The sequence below is a fragment of the Lagenorhynchus albirostris genome, chromosome 2, assembly GCF_949774975.1.
Source record: "Lagenorhynchus albirostris chromosome 2, mLagAlb1.1, whole genome shotgun sequence".
Classification (NCBI taxonomy): domain Eukaryota; kingdom Metazoa; phylum Chordata; class Mammalia; order Artiodactyla; family Delphinidae; genus Lagenorhynchus; species Lagenorhynchus albirostris.
Window position 1 is genome coordinate 168,906,568 of NC_083096.1, and position 19,663 is coordinate 168,926,230.

Consider the following 19,663-nt stretch of genomic DNA (forward strand, 5'->3'; position numbering starts at 1 on the left):
TTGTGATTATCCCCCAATTTATCTGTAACACAGGTGTGAATAATTGACTTTCTGAAGAAAAGGAAACAGGTTCAGAAAGAGATGTCATTTGCCAAGGTCACACAGCTAGAGTTAGGATTCCCACCCTGGCCTGTGTGCCACCCTTCCCACGTGCCACGACCAATCACCACCGAGGTGGCAGGAGTCACACTGCTCTAGGTCTCCAGTTGCAAGAACTACTGCTACTCAAGCTAGTGTTACTGATGGACTGACGTGGCACCTGCCGGTGTGCTGGGGAGGAAGAGGGTGTCACTGCAGCACACCACACTCTAGCACTAGAAGTCGGGATTTAGGGCTGGAACCCAGGATGCTACGTCACCAAGCCCCTTCCACTCCTCAGCCCCCACTCCCAGTCCAGGGCACCCCAATTCACCTGCGTGCTCTGCTTTGATGTGCTTCTTGTGTTCAATGGTGTTGGGAAAGGTTTTGTCACAGGAGCTGCACTGGAGTGACGAGAACTTGGAAGATCGATGGTTCTGAGCAGCAAACACGTCAGGGTGGTGGGTCCGATTGTGGTACCACAAACCAGACAATTGCTAAAAGGAATGTGGCAAATGTTAGGTCTTGGATGTTCCAGCAAGCTGGAGAGTTCACAAAGCCTCATGAGAGAAAAGTGCTCCCAGGGAAGCTTATGGACCTGGAGTCACACTCTTACCCACCACAGTGAGTGCTGACATGCGAGGGGACGCTGGTGCTCATGGGAACAAGGCACCTGTGTATCCACTGAGGTCACCACAGGGCAGGGCCGGGGCCTTCAGAAACCCATTCCTCACAAGCTTAGGAGGGAGGTGTTAGGCTCTTTCCAGTGACGTGGAAGCTGAGGCACAGAGGGGTGAAGTGACTTGCCCAAGGTCACATGATCAGTAAACAGGAGGACCAGGATTCACACCCTGGCCTTCTGAATGGAGAATCTGTGCTTCACCACCGAGCTGTCTTGCGGCCTGTCAGAGGGCCAGGGCGCAGCAGGGAAACCTGCTGGAGAGGGGCAGGTGCTACCCCTACTCCGTAAGCCAGTGCCCCCTTCTTCCCGGGTTCCAGAGCAGCGCTGCGACACTCTCAGTACAATTCCATGGTTTCCTAGAGACCAAGCCCAGGTTTTACCCAGCTCTGTAACCCTAACGTCACAGCACAAGGCTTGGAACAAAGTTAGCTCTCAATTTCTGTTGAGCTGAAATTAGCTGCTGGGTTTCTCTCTCTGTACCCAAATGCTATAGATGCCAGCGAGGGCCATTCTTTTCTCTGTGGTCTTAGAGTTTCTCAAAGAAGTGGTTTCTTTTCAGATCTGTATGGGGTTTCCCTTCAATTACATAGCAAATTCTAAGGTAAAAAAGCAGAGCTCTTCCCCAGGAGTTAAAAAATCCTCCAAAAAACACCAATAATTGTGCTAAACAAGATAATTCCAGGTAGTGTTACACACCCCAGTGTCATTCTCACATCCCTCAACACGTGGGATCAACAGGTCCTAAAGAATGTAAATATCCAGGGAAAATGCAGGATTCAGTTCAGGACGAGGCTGAAATCTAAGAGAAGACGTGCAGGAACTCTTGGCTCCAATTAAAGCTCCCCCACTGACCCCACTCTGACCAGGTCACCACAGAGGATCTGAATAACCTATCAGCCGCATTCTTCATGAGAACTGGCCAAATGGTCATATCCTGGAGACAAGAGGTGTTCTGCAAGCCACAAACACGGGGGCCAAGGGAGACCAAAGGGAGAGTGGATGAGGGCCCGGGAAAGGTGCCCGCAGAAGCTGAGCTCACCTGGTAGGCCTTGTTGCAGATCCCACAGCTGAAGGGCTTCCCTCCGACGTGGGTCACCATGTGCCGCTCCAGCATCGAAGGGGCGCTGAAGATCTTCCCACACGTGGGGCAGGGGTGGTACTCCTTGGAGTGCACCTCGTGGATGTGCTTTCGGTGATCCTGCAGAGTGGGGAAGCTCATCCTGCACTTCTTGCAGTCATATGGATCTTCTATGTCTGGTTCCATGAGGGGAGGGAGGGAGACACCACAGGCAACAATCAGTGACAAGTGGTTTTCTGTGTGCAGCTCCAGAAGCCAGACTGTTTAGAGGTCATGCAGGGTGACAGACTCGAAGGACCAGAAATCACTGCATCCATCACCTAACTACCTCCTACTTTCATCCTGGGAGGTGGGGTTCCTCTGAGGCTTCTGGATTAACCACCTCTGAGCATGAGTTTACCTCAATTCCTCATCTTACAAGTTAAATTCCATCTTACTACTTTCCAGGGAGTATCACCTTTGCTCTTCCCCTACCTGCAGTGGGTGTTTTGGGGTTTTCTAATTCTCTGTAGAGATTTCCCACACACTCCCCAAAGCATCACTATTTCCTTTTTTGTCAGTAGTACAATGCAGAGGATGAATGCTTCCTTGATCCCCACTTTAGATTCAACAACAAAAACATTTTCATAAGTAATGTTTATTAAGTGCTATATGACATGCGTGTTTTAAGTGCCTACATATATTAAATCACTTAAAACTTCCAATAACCCTACGTGTAGGTTCTACTACCAGTCCTATTTTATAGATTAGGAAAATCAAGGTTTAGAGAGTGCCCAATGGCACAAGTATGATATTGCTGAGCTGGGTAACAATCCCAGCTTTCACTCCCAAGGTCATGCTCTGAGCTGCATGCTGAATTGGACAAGGCAACTCCTCAGTGGGACCTCAAAAGTAAGAACTAGCACTGATGAAGAATACATTTGCCATCCCTGTGGCAGGAAAGTTCAGTCTTTTTCTGAAGGTAACAGAAAGTAAAACGTTTGAATAATAAAATCCTTTGCCCACAGAAAGGCCCAGCCCATCAGCCAATCTTATGTGTGTGCTGATCCAGGCTAATTCAGGGATTCTGACACGCAGCAGCACTCGGCATCATTAACTAGTATCCCTGTGGACGTGAGCTCTTGAGATCTCAGTTTCACACTATCTTTTAAGATACTCGGAAGGAATTCTCCGTAAGCAATGATGTGATCCTATGAAACAGGCAAGGAACAGTCAATGAGAGAGGGGCCTGGATGCTGGGCCTGCTTTGGGTGATCCGCTCCAAGTCATGGCAAAGTTTTTCGGGTCTTCTCTATTCTGAAAATTGATAATGTCTTCCCCTTTCCTGACTTCATGTGATGCTACTGGGAAAAGGAGACTAAAGCGGAATGTCGTTTAAAGAGATTGAGAGGACTTCAAAGTTGTGGCACTGGATCCAAGCCAAATCCCACTCACCTGGAAGTCTACTGCAACTGGATTTGCTGGACAACCTTGTAAACTCCTTGGGGGGAGTGGGGGGCAGCACTTTATGTTTTCCTGTATTGCCCAGTGCCCAGCCACATGCTGGGCACATACAAGCTCTGGCGAAGTGCCTTGTTGGCTGGCTGACAACAGACTTGAATGTGTTGACAGAAAGCACATGTTTGTGAGATACTGTATTTGCCAACAGTTAGAAACTGGTGTGTGGGAAACAAAGGTAGGGAGGGGAAAAGGGAAGAAGGGTATGCAAGGTGCATGGCATGAAAAAAAAGGCAGGCTCTTATGGTGACAAGTGGCCCTGGAGAAGGCTGCTCTCGTCACCAATACTCTCTAGCATTTACTGAGCATTCTCTATGTGGCAGGCATGGAGCTTCATGCTTTACGTGTGATATCTCTTTTATTCTCACAACAGCCCAATGTGGTAGTGTTACTATTTTCTCTACCTTACAGAAGGGGCATAAGAGGCTTAAAAAGGTAAAGAAATTTGTCTAAGGCCTAAAAGAAGTAAATGGCAGAGTAGTCAAGATTCAAGCCCAGGCCCGTGTGATTTCAGAGCCCAAGCTCTTAACCACCCTGCTGGGCTGTGCTGATCACATGACTACTACAACAAGAGCAGCTGAAGATGATGTGACGTGACCAGCGGATGCCTCCTTGGCGATTTCCTGATGATGTGATAAGGAATCACAAAATCTCCTCTTCGTCCCCTGTGTGTGTTGAAGGGAAGTGTGTTTTTGTCTGTATCAGTTCTAGTAGAAGGGGACAAAGATGGGGGCAGACCCTACTAACTGGGTAAATACAAGGCATTTGGAAGAGAATGCTGGGCAGAAGGCTTTTAAGGGAACATGACTAGGGACCACTCACAGTGGTACACATTAACTCAGAAAGCGTCCAGGCTGCTCCTATGGGGAAAGGCATGTTATGACCATAAGATGAGAGTGGGAGTAGGAAAACGAAGCTCAGCGGACAAATGGAAATATTCTGGTGCTCTGCGAGCCTGTCTGTTATAGAGATCCTTTCCTTCAAACATAATGGGCCTCTGTCAGCCAAAAAGAGCCAGGTGGGCTAAAACGGAAGACAAGGAAACAGCCTGGACAGAGAATCACACAATGACACGTTAAAATGGGATTCTTCTTGAAATAGGAATGAGGGACTCTGGCTTTTGCAGGAGAATAGGAGAGGGGAAGGCACTGAACGGGGCCCAGCTCTGGTGGAGTGATGACTTCTGTTATGACTGCTGCGTGCCTTCCCAGCGCCAGGCCTGGTGCTGAGTGCCTAATATCCACAATCGCAGTACATACTGTGAAAGGTGTGCAGGTGGATGGAGAGGCCATTGGCTTGCCGGAAGCCCTTGCCACAATCTCTGCAGACATATGGCTTGTCCCCGGTGTGGGTCCTCACGTGGCGGGACAGCTCAATGGACTGGGCAAACACAGCATCACAGTACTGGCACGCATACATTTTTCCTGGAAATATACATGAGTTTATTAGAGGCAGCACTAAACATTTAGGGCATTCATAAAAACAAAATCACATTCTAAGGCACACAGCAGGGAAATATAATCTGGGAGATGACAGTAAAACACGAGGCAATTTGTAATACACTGGGTGAGAGGTCTGAGCCATCCTATCAGATGGTACCTCACAAACACAGTTGATCACACAGGGAGGGTATCAGTGTCTCCCTACCCTGAGGGATAAGGACAGAGTTCTCATCACACAAGACTAGCCATCTGTTAATCTGGCCACTACAAGTATGTAAGAGCTCATTCCATTCCCAGGAAACAGATATATCCTTGAGCCCAGAAAGACGTGAGCCTGGATCCCTTAAAAAACATACAGGGCAGAAATGCAACTGCACATAAAAATGACAGACATGGACTCAGAAAAGAATGACAGCTTTCTGCCAGCGACTTGCTATAAAGATTCTCTTGGCTCCTCTATTTTCTCATGCACTAATGAAAATACAATGACCAGACTGCCAGAGAGCATTAGAAAATACCGGTAAAGAGCAAGTCTGGAAAATCAGCATTTGTAAAAAAATGCTAGACCAAATGTACCTTCAGTCTCCCTTATGGGCTAATAGAGAAATGGGAAAATCAATAAAGTGAGGGTCCAGACAGCCCAGATCCTAGGGGTGACTTCAACTAGGGCAATCCACCTCATTTTCATTTTTTATATTGTTACACTTTGGAATAAGATTTTGTTAAGAAAAAAAGGGTTTCTTACCATTTCCTCTAAGATCAGAACAAGACAAGGGTGCCCACTCTCACCACTATTATTCAACATAGTTTTGAAAGTTTTAGCCATGGCAATCAGAGAAGAAAAAGAAATAAGGAATCCAAATTGGAAAAGAAGTAAAACTGTCACTGTTTGCAGATGACATGATACAATACATAGAGAATCCTGAAGATGCTACCAGAAAACTACTAGAGCTAATCAATGAACTTGGTAAAGTATACAAAATTAACGCACAGAATTCTCTTGCATTCCTATACACTAACAACGAAAAATCTGAAGGAGAAATTAAGGAAACACTCCCATTTACCATTGCAACAAAGAGAATAAAATACCTAGGAATAGACCTACCTAAGGAGACAAAAGATCTGTATTCAGAAAACTATAAGACACTGATGAAAGAAATCAAAGATGATACAAACAGATGGAGAGATGTACCATGTTCTTGGATAGAAGAATCAACATTGTGAAAATGACTATACTACCCAAAGCAATCTACAGATTCAGTGCAATCCCTATCAAACTACCAATGGCATTTTTCACAGAACTAGAACAAAAAATTTTACAATTTGTATGGAAACACAAAATACCCCGAATAGCCGAAGCAACCCTGAGAAAGAAAAACGGAGCTGGAGGAATCAGGCTCCCTGACTTCAGACTATACTACAAAGCTACAGTTATCAAGACAGTATGGTACTGGCACAAAAACAGAAAGATAGATCAATGGAACAGGATAGAAAGCCCAGAGATAAACCCATGCACATATGGTCACCTTATCTTTGACAAAGGAGGCAGAAATGTACAGTGGAGAAAGGACAGCCTATTCAATAAGTGGTGCTGGGAAAACTGGACAGCTACATGTAAAAGTATGAGATTAGATCACTCCCTAACACCATACACAAAAATAAGCTCAAAATGGATTAAAGACCTAAATGTAAGGCCAGAAACTATCAAACTCTTAGAGGAAAACATAGGCAGAACACTCTATGACATAAATCACAGCAAGATCCTTTGTGACCCACCTTCTAGCGTAATGGAAATAAAAACAAAAATAAACAAATGGAACCTAATGAAACTTCAAAGCTTTTGCACAGCAAAGGAAACCACAAACAAGATGAAAAGACAACCCTCAGAATGGGAGAAAATATTTGCAAACGAAGCAACTGACAAAGGATTAATCTCCCAAATACACAAGCAGCTCATGCAGCTCAGTATCAAAAAAAACAAACAACCCACTCCAAAAACTGGCAGAAGACCTAAATAGACATTTCTCCAAAGAAGATATACAGATTGCCAACAAACACATGCAAGGATGCTCAACATCACTAATCATTAAAGAAATGCAAATCAAAACCGCAACAAGGTATCACCTCACACCAGTCAGAATGGCCATCATCAAAACATCTACAAACAAAAAATGCTGGAGAGGTTGTGGAGAAAAGGAAACCCTCTTGCACTGTTGGTGGGAATGTAAATTGATACAGCCACTATGGAGAACAGTATGGAGGTTCCTTCAAAAACTAAAAACAGAACTACCATATGCCCCAGCAATCCCACTATTGGGCATATACCCTGAGAAAACCATAGTTCAAAAAGAGTCATGTCCCACAGTGTTCATTGCAGCACTATTTACAATAGCCAGGACATGGAAGCAACCTAAGTTTCCATCAACAGATGAATGGATAAAGAAGATGTGGCACATATATACAATGGAATATTACTGAGCCATAAAAAGAAACAAAACTGAGTTATTTGTAGTGAGGTGGATGGACCTAGAGTCTGTCATACAGAGTGAAGTAAGTCAGAAGGAGAAAACAAATACCATATGGTAACACATATATATGGAATCTAAAAAAAAAATGGTTCTGATGAACCTAGGGGCAGGACAGGAATAAAGACACAGACGTAGAGAATGGACTTGAGGACACCAGGGGGCTGGGAGGGGAAGCTGGGACGAAGTGAGAGAGTGGCAATGGACATATATACACTACCAGATGTAAAATAGCTAGCTAGTGGGAAGCAGCCACATAGCATAGGGAGATCAGCTCAGTGCTCTCTGACTACCTAGAGGGGTGGGAAAGGGAGGGTGGGAGGGAGGGAGACGCAAGAGGGAGGGGATATGGGGATATATGTATACGTAGAGCTGATTCGCATTGTTATACAGCAGAAACTAACACAATATTGTAAAGCAATTATACTCTAAGATGTAAAAAATAAAGTAGCAGTACAGCAGGGAAAAAAAAAAAAGAAAAATAGGGTTTCTTGAATCAAGAGTTGAAATTATTGAGAAGCCCAGGACTCAGCCTTTGACCTTCTTCTCTGTCTCCACTTTCTAGATGATCTTATCTCAGAGCCTTACATTCTACCTGTACATTGCTAGCTCCCACATTCTCTCTAGCTCCCACATTTACTTCTCTATCTCCCAGCTGTCCCTAGAACTTCAGACTTATATCCACTGCCTATCAGCCTAGTTGTCCAGCTGGAGGTCCGAGTAGCTCAAATTTACCACCATGCCAAAACAGAGTTCCTGAGTCCACCGCCACCACCCCCACAACCCACCCACCTATAAATACACACACACACTCCAGTTTCCCCCGTTTCAGTAAATGGCAGCATCATTTACCTGGCTGCTCATGTCAAAACCCCCAAAGCCACCCTTAATTCCTCTCTTTCCCTCATATCCCACATCTAATCCATTATCAGTCCTGTCACTTCCACTTTCAACAACATATCCCCAAACTTGAACATTTTTTTACAACTCCTCCAACACAGCTTCGTAAGACCCATTCTGGATTTTTAACCTCCAAAGTGATGAGACAATACATTTGCGATGTTTTAAGCCACTGCTCCTGGTAATTTTTTACAGCAGCAATAGAAACGAACACACCTCACATAAAAACCAAAGTCCTTACCTTGGCTTAGAAGATCCTATAAGATCTGGCCTTTTGGTTTCTTTTTTTTTTTAAATAAATTTATTTATTTTTATTTATTTTTGGGTCTTTGTTGCTGAGCGCGGGCTTCCTCTAGTTGCGGCTTCCTCTACTCTTCATTGTGGTGCACGGGCTTCTCATTGCGGTGGCGTCTCTTGTTGCAGATGACTTCTCTTGTTGCAGAGCATGGGCTCTAGGCACGTGGGCTTCAGTAGTTGTGACTTGCGGGCTCTAGAGCGCAAGCTCAGTAGTTGTGGCACACGGGCTTAGTTGCCCCGCAGCGTGTGGGATCTTCCTGGACCAGGGCTCGAAGCCATGTCCCCTGCATTGGCAGGCGGATTCTTAACCACTGCGCCACCAGGGAAGTCCCAAGTTCTGCCCTTTGGTGACCTCTCTGACCTTATCTCTCAACACTTTTCCCTCACTTACTGTGCTTTAGCCCCTTCTACTTTTCTTCGGTCCCTCAAACAGGTAAGTCTCATTCGTTCCCACTTGGAGAGGGGGTGCTCTGCACTCGTGATGTTCTTCTCCTAGATCTTCCATTGGTTCTGTCTCTCATTGTGTTCAGGTTTCTACTCAAATCTCCTCTGCTCTCTCTGATGATACAAATATTAATAAATAGTTCCCAATCCCCACCCCTGCTGCTTATTCTGCTTTATTTTTCCTCATTGCAGTGACTACTATCTGAATTTATATTACACATATATATATGGTCTGTTTTACCCACTGGAATGTTAGCTCCGTGGGCTTGTGTATAGTTACACTATCCCTAGTGCCTGGAATAATGCTCAAGAAATTCATTCACTCAGTAAATGTTTATTGAGGACCTCCTATTGCTAAGTACTATTCTAAGTTCCACAGATACATCAGAGGGAAGGAAAAAAAAAGACTAAGAGCTTTACCCTCATGGAGCTTGTATTCTAACAGGGGGAGACTAACTATAAACAAAATAAATTAATACGCAGATGATAGATCCTATGATAAGTGAGAGGGAGAAAAATAATGCAGGGGAACTGGGGCTGGGGCACTGAGACTTTACACAGGGTGGTCAGGAAAGGCCTAAAGGAGAACGTGAGGTTTGTGTAAAGACTTGAAGGCGGTGAGGAAGTGAAGCCTCGAGGTGTCTGAAGGGAAAGCATTCCAAGCAGAGGTCAGAGGTCAGAGGCCTGCAGGTCAGAGGCCTTGCAAGGAAGCTGCAACGGGTAGAACAGGGCAAGTGAAGGGGAGAGCAGTAAGAGATAAGGTTGGAGAGGTATCGGGGACTTGATCACGCGGGGCCTGGCAGGCTACCCTTCAGATTTTACACTGAATGAAGTGAAAAGCTTTTGCAGGGTTTTGAGCAGAGAAGTGACCTAACGTGGTTTAGCTTTAGAAGGATCACTTGGGCCTGTGTACTGAGAACACTGTCCAGAGAAAGGGTGAGAGGAGGAGACCAGTTAGGAGGCTACAACAACAAGCCAGGCGAGATGATGGTGGCATTTGTACTCAAACATAAATGCTCCAAATGATGTACAGAATCCTCCGAGAAGCCTTCCCTGACAACACACCGCCCCCCACTCCAACTGGACTAGAAACCCCTACTTCATTCTTCCGTATCTCCCTGTAATGGTATTATTCCATATCACACCTCTGATGGATGACCCTGACCCTGCACGGTAACTGTCTCTATACTAGAGACACGCTGGACCGTCAGCTCTGTGATCCCAGGTATTCCAGGTAAGTCATTTAGTGTCTGCCATTGCCCAGTCCACAGCAGATGCTCAACCAAGGATTTTCTTATGCTTGAACTCCACCTCAAAGCCCAAAGGATTCCTGGCTTTATGTAAATTTTATAACTAGAAAGTCATAATATTATGTTAACCAGCTTCTCTTCAGAAACGCTCACCAAAAGCACTTTACATGTCTTTGCACATATGTATTTCCCAGCAACTGTGCACCTAGAGAGTCCATGTCTGTTTCTGTTTTTGATCTCTTTGAGATATATATCACGCCTATCCCAAATGGGTTTTTAGGCAGCTCACAGTGTTAAAGTTTGTAGGAAGAAATTCTCCAAGCCTTACCTTCTGAGTGCTTCTTCTTGGTGTGGTAGGCCAGGGCAGAGGCCTGGGTGAAGGTCATGAGGCAGTGCTTGCACATGAATGGACGGTCCCCAGTGTGAAGGCGAAGGTGGTTCTTCAGGGTAGAATTGGCCGCAAACTTTGCCCCACACTCCTCACAGGAGAACGGCTTCTCGTCAAAATGCTCCGTCAGTTTGTGGTACTGCATGCCTAGGGAAGCCATACCAGGGGCCAGAGATGCTAGTGATCAATGTTATGAACTCAGCAGGAGGATACACCCGAGCACTGTCTCAGGCCAGGCCTCGAGAGGAAGCACAGCGTGAGACACAGGACGCCAGGCCATGCTGCTCATCAGCCCACCACCCAGCGCTCCAAGCCACCTTGGTCCGTTCCTGGCTGGGTCAGGCATCAAGTGTTCTGGGTTTATCTTGTCTATCTCCTCTCTCTCTTAAATAGGACCCAGTCACCCAGAAAGAGTGAAACAAAACTCACTTTTCTGTTTCATTAGGTTTGGGGCAAGGGAAAACAATTCAAATTCTACATCCCCTGGTTTCTAGGACTTGTTTACTATCAAGAAACAAGTGATACATAGAAACCTAAGAGTCAGGTGTGAAATAGCTGACTATTATTATTAATAGGTATTATTATTATGAATAATCATAGCCACAATTTACTGAGTACTAACTCTATTGAAGGCACTGTACTAGGTGTTCAGCTATATTATCTTAAATCTTCACAGCAATTCAAAAAAGTAGGTGGTATCAGGGTGCCTACTTAACAGGGAGAAATTAAGGCTCAGGGAGCTGATTCCAAAGCTCATGCTCTTCTCAAAACATTACCCTGCCTCTGCTCTATTTTCTAAGCCTTTCCACAGCCCTTATCGCATACTGGAGGAAAGGCCTGGAATCCAAACTACAATATCTGAATTATCATCCTCTATTACTTCGCCTTCTTGAATGTACCTGAGGCATGAGCAAATTCTCTTCCACAGAGGTCACACGTCACTGGAAGCCTCTTCTTCTTCTTCTTGGGGACGTCAGGCTCTCCACCTGTACCATGGGCCTCCAGCTGATGTTTCTCCAGCTCTTTCTTAGAGTCCTTGGTCTCGTTACACTCCTTACACTGCACCTGTTTGCTCTTGGCCACCCGACAGCGCTTCATGTGCACCTTGAGGCGGCAGTAGAAATGGAAGCTCTTGTCGCAGGCCTTACAGACGAAGCTCTTCTTGGCAGAGTCTGGGGAGGCAGAAGTATCTTTCTCTTGTTGTTCTGGCAAGGAACCAGTCTCTCCTTGACCGTTCTGTTTCCCAGGCTGGCAGTTTTCTTCAGCTGGCTCAGCCGCCTTTTCATCTGCTTTGTCCTTGGCTTCAAGGTGAAATTTATTACTCACCATCCACCTTTCCTTCTCTCCCTTTTCCTCAGTAAGGAAACCTGCACAGGAGAGAGATCTGATGGCTCTGGGAATTTCCTATGTTTCTACTTTGCTTTCTAACTTTCCTTCTTAGGGGAGAATGGAGACTACTTGGAACTGTCATCTTTACTCTCTGATAAACACAGATAGCATCATTTTACATCTATGTCTATGACTTTTCTAAGTATTTGAGAGCATGTAAAATAAAGCAGCGATGGGTGAACTCCTAAATGAACTGCTGCCTCTTCTCTCCAATAAGGAAACAACCTGGGGGCCTAACAGGACCCCACCCACCCTGTTTCTTACCGGCATACGCCAACTCCTGCATGACAGGCTGCAGGCCTGGGAAAGATCTGTGGATGCTGCACAGGAGCTGACATATTTCAATGGCCGAGGTGGTTTTTTCCGTGGCTCTGCTCAGCAATGCTCTCAGGGAAGCTTCAGGGCTGGCTGTCTCAGAGGAAATGCTCAGAATCTAAATGAATACCATGAGACAAAGGTTTGCGGTTAATATCAGCAGATTTTCTCCATGGTTTTCAACGTAGAAAACAAAGCTAATTTCAGGGAGGCATTGCTCCATCTGTAACAAGTATACATTTCGTGCCATAAATATAGTGGAGAGCCCTCTTTCTCCAAGAATAGGGAAATTAACAAAATTTTAACAAGGAGGCACATATGAAGACAAATGTGCAAATATAAAGGTGCAAGCAAGGAAGCATTGAGGATTTTCTGTGAGAAGTATCTTCTCGGAAACCAGGAGTCTCCCAAAGAACTTTTCTAGAGCTTAGTATTATATGCTTGGAAAGCTATAGGACTTGGTTGTTGGCATTTCTGTCTTGATGATCAAGATAATTTTTCGTAATATATAACTGTTTCAATGTTGGGAAGTAATTCTGCACGATCAGTGGCTTCACGTTTTTAGATACTTAGGTGTACCCTTTTAAACATCATTTTCTTTCATAAAGAAACTCAGGTTTTTTTTTTTTTTTTTTTTTTTTTTGCGGTACGTGGGCCTCTCACTGCTGTGGCCTCTCCCCTTGCGGAGCACAGGCTCTGGACGCACAGGCTCAGTGGCCATGGCTCACGGGCCCAGCCGCTCTGCGGCATGTGGGATCTTCCTGGACTGGGGCACGAACCCGTGTCCCCTGCATCGGCAGGCAGACTCTCAACCACTGCGCACCAGGGAAGCCCAAAACTCAGGTTTTTTTTTTTTAAACAGATTTTTCTTTCTTCTTTTTTTTTTTTTTTAGTTTATTAATTAATTTTTGCTGTGTTGGGTCTTCGTTTCTGTGCGAGGGCTTTCTCTAGCTGTGGCAAGCAGGGGCCACTCTTCATCGCGGTGCGCGGGCCTCTCACTATCGCGGCCTCTGTTGGAGCACAGGCTCCAGACGCACAGGCTCAGTAGTTGTGGCTCACGGGCCTAGTTGCTTCGTGGCACGTGGGATTCTCCCAGACCAGGGCTCGAACCCATGTCCCCTGCATTAGCAGGCAGATTCTTAACCACTGTGCCACCAGGGAAGCCCGAAACTCAGGTTTTTAAAGAAGGTTCAAATAGGGGCTTTAAAGAAGCCAAGAAAATTATTTCAAAGCCATCCTCTCAGAATGTTACAGCTATCAGCAGAAAAGAGTCAGTACACTGAGAAAATAAAGCTAAACCATCCACAGATGGCCAAATGGAATTTTCATTTTGGAAGATATTTTATTTCTGCTCTTTTCAAGTCTATCTAAATAAACCTGATGTCCCTGGAGGCAGGCTTGAGACTAATTAGTGAGGCTAAAACTGATCAACGGCAGAAGCCCCATCTCTGAAGTGCGAGGCATGCTGGAGAGAGTCTAGCAGATGAATCTCTCCTCTGAAGCCCCACAAAAATGTGTGCCATCTTCTGCCCATCTGAGAGTCAGACCAAGGTGGGGCTGTCACCTGTGTAGACAGAGTTAGGACAGCCTTTCTACACACCTTCCATGCCTACTCGGATCAAAAAGCACGACAGGTGAATCTGTAATTTAATTTTATGCTCCTTTATAATTCTTTCCCACTCAAGATGCACATGATCCTGGGATGAACATCCGTGAATTCCCCCTGCAATCCCCACCTGGTTTTTCTGGGATGCTGGCCACACCGTGAGAAGCCTTAGAGAAAATGAGTTGGCACTATTTGTTATCCCATATGGGCAAAAGCTTTGTTCTTTCTATGTTTATTTTGGCTCTTTCTAGAAGCCAGAATAGAGCATGTAATAAGACCAATTTTACTTTTCTTCCTCTGAAAAAAGTTGCTTCTTACAACATGTGAGAGACCAGTATCATGGTTCCCTTTGAGTTTTCCTAGGTTTAAACAAATGGAATAAATCTGGGTTTGAGTCACTTGAACCTGAGTTCCAGTTCTGGCTGCTTCTATGACTAGCTGGTACATCCTAGAAACATCACTGACCTCTCAGAGCACGAGCTCCCTTATCTGTAAAATGTGGGTGGCATCACCTGTCACCCAGAGTTGGGAGGATTATAAGAGCAAAAGCATGACAAGTGTTGCTTAGCCTGGGCCTGCCCACAGCAGGTGCTCCAAGGAGCTGGTTCCTCCCTTAGGAGTGAAGACAGTCCCGGGCATCAATGCTGTAAAACTCCCCCAAACACTGTGTTGTTATCCCCACCACACCTCTTTCACAGTCTCTGCCAGGCGCTCTTCCTCTGAGGCCAAGCACTTGAGTTCAGCCCTTTGCTGGATGGCCTCTAGGATCAACCTGTGATGCCTCAGGATGGTTTCGAAGGCAGCACTTTCTGGGGTCATCACTGAACAAAGAGGGATTGAAAATTCATTAGTAAAACTATGAGCACCATTTTTCCCTTTCATCTTTTCTCAACTCAGTTCATCATAATGAGAATATACTTCATCTATCTCCCACCTGGAGTTGGGAGTGAAGAAGATGGCAAACATCACTGTAATCAGAGTATAATTAATATAAGCTTAGAAGAATTGCTGCACATTTTACTTTGAAAGGTTTACAGACTCCCATGTCCTTGAACAAAATTGCCAGTCCTTACTTCTACTGGTCAGGATGTGGAAGACTACCGTAAGAGAGCTGTTTCCTGCAAAGACTGACAATAATCTCTGGTGGGGGCAAAGCCAGCACAGAGGCCAGGCAACCTACCTGCCCGGAAGTAAGCGTCTGCGCCAGGCTCCCTTCGTATTTCCTCCGTGAGCAGGTTCAATGGGCAGGCCTTTGTCTCCTGAGCCACAAGCAGCAGTCGCCAAATGGCTGCTGCAGAGAGAGTCTGCTCTTCTAGAACTGCTGACATCAGAGCACTGAAACCACCTGAACCAGAGTCACGTTTCACAAGCTTCTCCATGACCTTCAAGATGCGGCACAAACATACACATAAGGGACTTTCTAGCCACTGGCCCAGCTGCAGAGCTGCAAGTCTGAGCACTGGGTCGTAGTGAACGTATTTCTGGGGAGGAGTTTTTCAACATCCTTCACTTCTTTCAACCTGAGAGATGTTTATACACGAGAAGGTTCTTCATTCCTCCTTTTGAATGCTTTTCCTTATCACTGCAGAAATTACAACTATCCTACTTGTCACTCTTAGAAATTGAATCACCTACTATCTCCTTCTCTGCTGACCCCTTAGCATTTCTCAACACGGCTGCATGTGTGTATGTTTATATAAAATAGAAATACATTAAAAATATATATATGTTAATCTTTTTTCCTTCTTTGTCAATTTTGCCCACGCTTCCTCCCTCTCTCTTACCTCTCTTTCTCCAGGGGCTAAACTCTTCACATGTGGGATCATTTTTTGTAACATCTGGTTGTCTGTGAAAATCTCTGAGAGGTTTTCGTGATACCGCCTCAATAGTTCAATCCCATAATCATCAGGGCTTGCTTGGACTGTAAGGATATTAGCACAACAACAAAACCTCCTTAACGCCTTTTCTACACGACATGAGGGGAGTTACAAATGCGGACAGAAGAACAGATTAGCACAGCAGCTCTGTCTCTTCTGGAGCATAAGTGCAGCTCGTGGCTTGGGGCCTCACACATGTATGCTCACGTCTCCTCTGGTCTACACTTAATCACTCAGTGTTGCAGGGTCACAAAACCACCAATACTTTGAAAGTTAGCGCCCAGTGGTAGAAGCTAGTGATTGCTCAACCGGGGGTAATTAGAAGGCTGCACTTGTAAGAGGTGCAGATGTAGAGATTCAAGGGATGTTATCTACCAGGCCTGAGGTAAAGGATCCATGCAGCGATCCAAAGTACAGGCAGGCACGAGTCAGGACGGCGGTAGCAAAGCTGACCCATTGTTCTTCTGTTTATATGCCCTCTCAGCCAATCTGTTAGTTATTCTCTTTTAAGAAAGGTTATATTTATTTGAAAGTAAAGAAAAATCAAAACTATCAGGCATTCCCATTAGCTTTGTAGATATTTAAAAATTTATTTTCCTCTCTGGCCCAGTAACTCCACTTCTGGGAATCTAGCCTTAAGAAATGATCTGAAGGCAAAAAAAAAAATCTGTGTACAAAGATATTTGCCACTGAGAAGCTTGTGATGATGATGATAACAACTAATATTTACTGAGTGCGTATTATATTATGTGCTGAGCACTGTGCTCCATGTTTACATATATCATCTCAAAGTAGCCACAAAAATGAAGGTGGAAGGTACCATTCTTACCACCATCTCACAGGGGAGACAATGAGGTGCAGAAGGGTTAAGTCACTTACTCAGGGTCACAGAGCTACCAAAGAAGTCAGGATGCAAATCCCAGTAATCTTGATAGTCTTAACCATTATGCTACATGTGCCCCTAGACATGGGCATCAGTAAGACAGCGTAAGTATACTTATGATAGAAACTACATAGCCTTAAAAAAAATAGAATTCTAGGGAGTGTTCTGAAATGTGGAGGAGAATGTTTATGTTATATTGATAAGTGGGGGAAATGGTAAAATATGGTAGAGTATCTCAACATTGTAAAAATAATGTGATAGATAAAATATGTCAATGTGTTTAATACTGAAATTATCACGTGGTGGGATTTGAAGTTTTCTTATTTTTTAAACTGTTCAAGTTTGTATAAGTATATATTATTCTTACAAGCTAGTTAGAAAGTTCTCTCATTTCCCAAATAGCCTTCTTCTGAAAACCATTTCATTCTCAAACGTTCTGGGACGGGGGATGATTGGCTAGAGTTGGGTTGTTTTTCAAAGGGATAGTCGCAAACTGGCTGGACACGAGGGGTGGTTAATTCTGGGCACTGCTGGGACCGAACAGCACTCCAGTGGGAGTGGGGACGTCAGGACCTGAGTTCCCGCTGCTCACACGTGTGAGTCCATCTGCTCCACAGGCGTTCACAGGTGGCACGTGACAGCCCCGGGAAAGCCACACTTCTAGACCCTGAACCACGGGAACATCACGGGGGAGCTTAATGGAGAAGAAATTCTTAGATTTCCGATCCTAACTCCAGAGATATCGAGAATCACTGATTTGTGACAGCTAGTTTCTCTTTCACAACGGCCTTTCTTAACATTGTCTTATCTCCCCCGCCAGCAAGGAGCCAAAAAGGTGTTTTAAGCTATAATTTTCTGTAGGAGTGGTTCCAGTCCACAGAGTCAATAATTAACTAATACCTGTGGTGCTCGGCAAAGCAGCTAATTTCTGCAAATTCTCCAGCAGAAGGCCCAAGTTTGGGAATGTCATCTTCACAGCCTGAAGGAGTTTTACCAAACTCTCAGCGCTCAGGGTCTTCTCTTCAGTCATTCTGTGCAACAAATTTTCTATTGTCTCCTTGGGTGTTCCACCCTCACAGCAATTCAGAATCACCTGCAGTGGCAAGCAATCAACCCGACACCAGTTACTGGAAATTCTAAGTGCATTTGACACACCACTGGAAAGACCAGCAAGACAGCATTACAAACCGCCCCGACTCCAGGTCCTCTTCTGCTTGTCTCTAGCGCTAGTTTTGTCATAGTCTCTTCCTTATTCTGTTTCAATAAAAATCCAAAACATTCTCCAAACAAACAGCTCCATGAAAATCTTTCTTTCTCAATTGCGGGTCTGTGCATATTCTTTGCCTCTGACAGTTTGCATTTTGTGAAAATATTCTTACGCTAGGCCTATATGATAGAGCAAGCAGCTTACATCTAAGCTTTAGATTGAGTTTGTTCAGACACTAAGATTGCAAAACTGACTGGCAATTAATAAATACAGTTACAGTGTTTTTCATCTCTGTTCAGTCAAGTACATGACAGTGGCAGAGGCTGCAAGTTCAGAGCAATTCTATTACTTTACTTCCTTTTACTTTATTTGCATTGCAATTTGAATACCCGGATACTTCATACATTTGTCTGTGGCCTCCAAAATAATAGATTTAAAGTGCACTTCAGGATAATTTTTCTAGCAGATTCCTCATTATCCAGCCCTCTCCTCCCCAGTGGCCACATGCACCAGCTCCAGTCACCATCCCACAGTTCTACCCACTTGTTCTTCCCTGGTATGCTAGAGGGTTTTCTGAGTCAAGAGGGCACAGGCCTCCAGCAAAAGGTTGAAAAATCAAACACCTGACAGTTATTTTAAAGATATTTTCCAGTCACAATAGAACTAGCCTTAATGGACTGCAATTAAATATGTATAACTTGGCTCTTGTGGATAATGCAGGGGATTATTTCAATACATGTAATCTACAGTAACTGAATTTTGAACTTTCCTTTGGGAAAATGCCAGCTCTCGGGAGAAAGAGTCAAGCAGATGGTCACAGTAGCATGCCAGAGGACGCTATTATCAAATTACTTCTGTTTTAAAATAATAAATTTAGCTATAAAACCAAATTGGTTTTATATATGTAAAAGAAATATCTATATTACATATATGAAAGGCATGTGTATATTATAAATTAAGTTGTCACATACCTTGTCCATACAGAATATAGTCTTTCTCTTTGTTTAAGGTCTAATATATATTAGATTTCTACTAAATGAGCTAAAATTTAAAACTTAAGGGCTTGTATCTAAAAATCATACTGATATTTGTGCTATGTCTTAGCTCGTAAACAATAACCTGATACAAAACGAGGCAGCCAGATACTGTAAAGAGTGGGTATGAACTTTAAAGCCGGACAGGCCTAGTTTGAAATCCAGTTCTAAAATGTATGGCCTGTGTGACCTTGGGCAATTAAGTCTTTAAACCTTATTCTTCTCATCTGCAAAAGAAGATAACAATACCAACTCTTGCACTGTCAGTATGACAATTCTCTAAAATGAAGTTGCCATTTGTAGAGCTGAGCAAAACTCCTAGGACATATGTGATTGTTAATAAATGATAGTGGTTATTGATATCATTAGGAAGCAGGATGCACAGTGGGTAAGAGATGTGCTTTGTTTAGAAGTCTGGGTTCCAATGCTGGCCCCAAGCAGCTGTGCCTTTGGGTACGCTGCTTACCATTCTTAGCTTCTGTTTCTTCATCTTTAAAGTTAGGGTATTAACCATAACTTCATAAAGTTGCTGCGGGGGTAGAATTTAGTAATGCTTTAAAGGTCCTCAGTACATTACTTGGCACACAGTAAACAATAAATAAATAAATAAATAAATGGCAGCTATAGCAATTACTATTCTTATATCTGTTTCCAATCCTGAAGTGAAAAAATGCCTATTTACCCCCAGAACCCAAGGTATGTTTACAGAAGGGCCATGGTACCTATGATTAGCATCATTCCATAAGAGAGAAAAAGTTCCAAAAGGCCTGA

General features: G+C 44.3%; 1 protein-coding gene across 1 annotated transcript in view; it reads right to left on the minus strand.

Annotated features, from left to right (window-relative positions):
• The window catches only part of ZBTB40 (zinc finger and BTB domain containing 40), a 94,971-nt gene that overhangs the window by 22,091 nt on the left and 53,217 nt on the right, over positions 1-19,663 (minus strand). Inside the window, exons 8-17 of the mRNA XM_060141164.1 lie at positions 17,552-17,744; positions 15,676-15,812; positions 15,072-15,273; positions 14,579-14,712; positions 12,235-12,403; positions 11,481-11,948; positions 10,522-10,728; positions 4,595-4,759; positions 1,800-2,014; positions 413-575 (exon numbers count right to left, since the gene is read on the minus strand). Of these exons, the coding sequence (XP_059997147.1) occupies positions 413-575; positions 1,800-2,014; positions 4,595-4,759; positions 10,522-10,728; positions 11,481-11,948; positions 12,235-12,403; positions 14,579-14,712; positions 15,072-15,273; positions 15,676-15,812; positions 17,552-17,744 (2,053 nt within the window). The remainder of the gene's footprint in view (positions 1-412; positions 576-1,799; positions 2,015-4,594; positions 4,760-10,521; positions 10,729-11,480; positions 11,949-12,234; positions 12,404-14,578; positions 14,713-15,071; positions 15,274-15,675; positions 15,813-17,551; positions 17,745-19,663) is intronic.